Consider the following 6,000-nt stretch of genomic DNA (forward strand, 5'->3'; position numbering starts at 1 on the left):
ATGGAAGTTTTATATCAGCCTGGTAGCCGAGAACACCCGGGTGGGGAGCAGTGGAGTTAAGCTTTTTGCTTAAGGAAAAGCAAGGAAACAACACACTGTAAAGCCACTCTGGCAAGAGAATTAACCTTGCACTCTATCGATTGGAAGAGCTCGTAACGTGGAGGGCTTTGCTTTTCCGCCTTTTTGTTTTGTTTCTCCCCTAACCAGGACCTCGGTTTTCCTTCCCTTGCTGTGCTTGTTCATTTTAAATCTGGTGGGATATTACAGCACAATTTCCCATCTGCCCGCGTCCGGTCCATCGACGAAACATCCTGCCTGCCAACAACAACTTTCGATACACTCTCGGTAAAGTCGTAAAACAAGCAATACCTCTTCCATGCCGCGTTTTTTTCTTCGGGCAGCAGCGGCTGTTGCAATGCATGGCTCCCCTGCTACGTGCTTTATCGATCGCGTTAGAAGCTCGTTTATGTGCCACCCTTTACCGAAACCGAACCGGTCCAAAGAATCCTGTGCCACAGGGCATGAACTTTCGGCCCATCCCAATGAAGTCAAGTTTAATGGTGTCTATTAAAATTATAGAAAATCATTCCTTTGGGAGGAAATTGACGATCAAAGCATCAGCTCAAGTCGTAAAGATCAGTGTAAAGATAGAACCACTGGAGCCACCGAGCGGTGCTAGAAAATGGACGAGAGTGGGAAATAAAATGTTATAATGACAATGCAACGCTTTAGTATCTTCTAAGTAGGTTTCACGATACGCACATTTTGTAGCTAATTAAAATCTAGCCGATAACATGCTCGGAAGGATTATGGAAAAGCATTACAACAAGAACTATCCTGAGTTAATTATTTACATTTTAAAAAATTACCCACCATACCATTAGTATAAAACACAACACAGGTTTGTTGTAAAAATGGGAAAAGTTCAATATAAAAAATACGCTTGTGTTACCTAGACTCCTATTATCTATTACTAGGTAAGAGAGAAATTCATTTAATTGAATTCATTAAAATCATTTTTCTTTATTCTTATTAATTTTTCTATTGTATTTTCGTCATTTTCCTATAAACTATCAAATTCTGGTGCATTTTCTTTGCTCATTCTGAGCAGACCTGAATAGAGTCTAGACGCAGAACGGAATATTCAGCTATTATTAAACCGTATCATTGTTAGAATCAACCTTAATAAGCCAAAGTTGTCTGAGTAAGCTAACATAATTCATAACAGTTGTATGTTGATATGCTTACATATGCTTGATATGGTTCTTTTTATAAGCGGATTCAGAGATGCGCGGAAATTCCACATACGCGAAATTTTCCCACATTATAGCTGTCCGCTATAATCGTGTATCTCACCGCTATAATAATGCATGAATTTGCTTTGCTAATTAAGAAAACAATTAAAGACCCCTAGAATGATCTGAGATTAGAATGATTTTAAATAAAAACACATTAATGATAAAATAGATCATGAATGGCAGATGAAAAAAGATCAATATATTTTTATACATAAATTACGTTTACAGTTTAAATATGTGTAATTTATGTTCAATTTTGAATTTTTAATGATATTTAGAGATAAGTTCATTTTAAATGCGTAATACAAATTACATAAAACGCTAAAACTGTTGGTATACATTGAATAACAAACAAATCCTTTGTATATGGAAAGGGCATGGTGAAAATTAACACCATACCATTTGCATTTTCCAATAATTAGTAAATAATTCAAGCGCTTTTTCATAATTAAAAAAACAACACCCCGAAACACTCGACACATCACGAAGCGCGCTCAAAAAACCGGGCCAAACAAATTATGTCTATTCCAACCGCACCAATCCAGCATCCCTTCTGCACTTCCGCTCCGCTTCGCTTTTAGATCGAATTTCAATTTTCATTCGCAAAAATTGATTAATTTCGCAAAAAGGGTCCCACCAACACCGCACCCTCCCCACACACCTCTAGCACCGTTCAGCAAACGGAAAATCGATTTGCACGTTCGTGCACGGAGTTCGTGTGTGCGTATGTGTGTGTGTGTATGTCATTCCAGCACGACCAGCATAACCTTAATTTTTCAAGCCCACCCAACCCACCGTAACGAGAATTCCCCTGCGATCATAGTCGCCACCGTAATCAACCGTAAACCGAAACATGCCCAAGAATAAGGTGCCGCGTGAGTGTATGGCGATAGTACACCTTTCGGCAACACGTGAGTGCACCGTATTAGTCCCAAAGCCTGGGAGGAAAATAGGTGATCCCATTTTTGTTGAAACCCCGGAGAAGAAGACAACGGGACACACTGGCATGAAAACACTACGAAAGCACTAACCTAACCTACAAATCGGAACACATCCACACGCTCGCAGGCGAATCGGACCACACAAAGTCCACTCGTATCAATCAATTCTAAACACCCTCCCCCCGTTATCTCGGGTGCGCTAATGTGTTATGGGGCCTGCCGGCAATGTGTTTGTACAATCCTTGAGCCACTCACCATTCGTCCCGCTTATCAGCGGATAATTGCTATCGCGGCCACCTATCAACGTCTTTAATCCCGTCTCGATCAACGTCGGTGACGCTCGATCCCGATCGCTCATGATTGCTGCTGCTGTCGATGTCGATGCCGATGAGCCACCGCTGCTGCTGCTGCTACTGCTGCTGCGTTGCTGCTGTTGTTGCGGCGTCCACGAGAACAGCGGGACGTCGGACGCTCTCACTACGGGCAGCTCTATTTTCGCCGCCGTGGTTCCAAACTTTGCTCGCCCACGCGAAACGACCGAAACAAAAACCAACGACGCACCGGATCACTCTATTGCGGACACACACACACGCCGCGCGCGACTATTTAACGCACTTGCTTTCGCTTGTTATATTGCACTTGAGAAATGGGATCTCGTTGGGCAGGATATTCGGATACTCGAGTTGCACTCGAGAACGCAGCCCTGGAACCGTGCTGGGGTTGTATTCCGTTTGCCCGCTCAAAGGACACCCGCGGAGGCCGGGGGCTAGTATAACTTTATTACTATGTATTGCTATTATGGTAAAGTTGCGAATTGTAATTCGCTTCGTATTGCTTCGTTTCCCTTAATGCACTCGTACACACTGTGCGCACAGCAGACACATGTACACACCGACACTAGCACGCACCTTTTTTTTTTGGATCTTATAGACCACGTGGACAAAGAAGCTTAAGATAAGCTTGTCGCACCGTTTCTTACTTTCAGCTTTAAAAAAAAATCTCAATCTCAGTAACAAACAACACTTTACTATTCGCTATCAACAATTCGCGCCAGCACGGACAACTTTACAACTTAACTTCGATCGTACGCGCGCACCAACACACATACACAATTTCACACGCACAGCCACTTAAAAAAGGGAAGCAAGGCGTGTACGTTCACCTTGGAATCCGGGGAGGATTTCGTATAATCGGGACTGCTTTCTAACTGCCGTACGATCGGAACGCCTTAACAACGATCGCACCGATCATCTTACACCGGTAACAACAACCAGAGATGTCTGACGTTAACAGCTAACACAACATAATCGAAAACACCGGACAGGCGTTAGTGGGGGCGGAGGGCGGGTGTTTGTTGATGATGACGTCGTCTGCAACAATAATCCAAAAAAAACGGAGGGATGAGGATTGTTACCGTTGGGAGCACACTTCCGTAGCGAACTTGGGATTTATTTTTTAATAGCTTGACTTCAGCGTTGACACTTGTCCTGTTTACAGCGCTTTCGTGAGGCACACCAGAATCACGTTCTATGGTAGAAACTTTCGCAAAGGTTAAGATGAATCCAGAGTTCCAGAGAAATTGGGTGAGTCCCGTCGTTACATCGATCTGGTCTAGAAGTACTCCCAGTCCCAGAAACCCTTTGCCAGTATCATCTGTTCGCGGGCTACAGATGTGAACCCTCGACCCTTGTAGGTTCCTTTCCACTAACCGATCTTTATCGACACAAATAACGCGACACGCACAGATAACGCGAAGGTAAGCAGTGTGGTTATTAAGGGGTATTTTTATTGGTGGTGGTGATGTGGAGGAAAGACGTTCCTAGATAGTATTATCCTTTTACACCGTTCCGCGGTTTACTACTAACTGAACGACCTGAACCGCATACCGAACACACGGTTTAGCAGGACTTAGAGATCGTTAGATGTGAGAAGAATGTACGCGCATCTCACCCTCTTTTTCACGTTCTCTTTCAAAAATATGCTCAACACACATCCACACCCACACACACACACACACACGCGCACAAACAAATATCACAAACACCCGCACGTTCACTGCTCTGGGAAAACTGGCACTCTTTCTCTCACACTCTCTCGCGGAAAATTCGGATTTGGCCAAGAAAAATCACCCACAACACAACAGTCGCTGCTGTTTTGACATTTGTACCGTGCTCCTCTGACAGCTACTAATGCGTGCGAGAATCATGGGACGGTTTCGTCCAGCCTGCTAAGATTTCGTTAGCGACCATTACGGGTTTTGCACAAAAGAAATGAACTGTGTTCACCTTTTTCCTTTTCCACCATTCACCACCACTCACAGACACAAGCACGGTTTATGGGAATGGGGGGAGGAAAATGACTCACGTGCACACACCAGGACGTGGACAGGTGTAAAGGGCGCGAACTGAACCATCGAGCAGTTAGTAACTGTTCGAATGGGTATCGTCAGCCGTGTGTGTACCGATGGGCGCGAGTTGCTGAAGTGAAATGTTCAGTCAACTACGGACAACTTTTCCGAGCTCACGCACTCACGCTCTCGCACAACTTTTCTCACCCTCTTTCTCTCTTTCGCTCTCGCTCCCGCTTTTTTCTCTGTGTTTGTGAATTTTACAGAGCTCTCAGGGCAACATTAGAGATTAGATTAGAAATGGGAGATCTTGAATCTCGGTCGTCGATGTGTGGAATGATTGGTAATGGTAGTAGTGCTATAGAACACGGTCCTCATCAGCCACTACTCTCATCCCACATGGTGGTGTTAATGAAGAGTATAAGAAAAAAAAAACTAAACAAGCAAAAACATTTTATAGCAATAACAACAAACTGTTACAATGTAATTGCTTATATGGAAAGATGAAAAGTAAACGCATACACGCACACAGCATTTGATTTTGTTTTACAAATCTTAATCGTACGAAGCACAATAAACACTTTTCAAGAAAGTTATCCTCAAACCTACTCTTACTGTATCTCTAACGGAAAGAAGGAATAAAAGTTTTCCCTTTGTAAAACGAGCTCGTATCAGCTCACGTGTCCCTCATGCAAACATAAACATTCCACATTTCCTAGGAAATGTAAGGGATGTTAGTGGCTGAGAGTATTTTTTTCCTCCCCCTCCAATCACCCTCTAAACTTTCTCTCTCACTCTCTCACACTGTAGCAGTTTGAAGTCCTTCCTACAGGACACACAGGACCTTCAGAATCAACCAGAACCCTTAGTGACGGCGGATGGAAGGTAGGAAGTAGAGTGGGAGTGGGATACATTAATGCCACTTCCTCCCTTCATCGATTCTTGCCGTCTTCTTGAGGCTCAAAGTTTCGGGTTGTAATTACTTTTTTCGATTAGAACTTTTTGGATTCCCTTTTCCCCATTCCATGATGGGGAGCAATGATTATACGGATCATGCCGAGGGTTCGATTCTTGCTTTTCGCTCATTCGCGATTCGGAGAAATGGAACGGACGCATTTTTTATCGTTTTCCCACTTTCCACACACAAATACACACGCTCAGTGGAAAACTTCACTTCCAACATCACGTTCACCACGCGATATGCACGATTGCTTTTTGGAAAGTGTCATAAAAATGGGTCCCTTCGGGACATTTCTACAACATTCCCGCAGAAGCACAAAACATTGCTCCATTCCCTGTCCGATTGTAGGAACTTACACTTTGTGTTGGACACATTCACTCACAAACTTCGTCCTGCCAACATTTCCCACTGTGAAGCACATCACACACTTCATTCGAATTCCAGGCTCAGTAC

The 6,000-nt window shown here is 43.6% G+C and overlaps 1 protein-coding gene across 1 annotated transcript in view; it reads right to left on the minus strand.

The window, feature by feature from the left end:
* Nucleotides 1-2,656, minus strand: part of LOC128714333 (thyrotroph embryonic factor) — a 139,833-nt gene extending 137,177 nt beyond the window's left edge. Inside the window, exon 1 of the mRNA XM_053809208.1 lies at nt 2,495-2,656. Within this exon, the coding sequence (XP_053665183.1) occupies nt 2,495-2,597 (103 nt within the window). The 5' untranslated portion in view covers nt 2,598-2,656. The remainder of the gene's footprint in view (nt 1-2,494) is intronic.
* Nucleotides 2,657-6,000: the final 3,344 nt, after the last annotated feature.

Source organism: Anopheles marshallii, chromosome 3, assembly GCF_943734725.1.
Source record: "Anopheles marshallii chromosome 3, idAnoMarsDA_429_01, whole genome shotgun sequence".
Classification (NCBI taxonomy): Eukaryota; Metazoa; Arthropoda; class Insecta; order Diptera; family Culicidae; genus Anopheles; species Anopheles marshallii.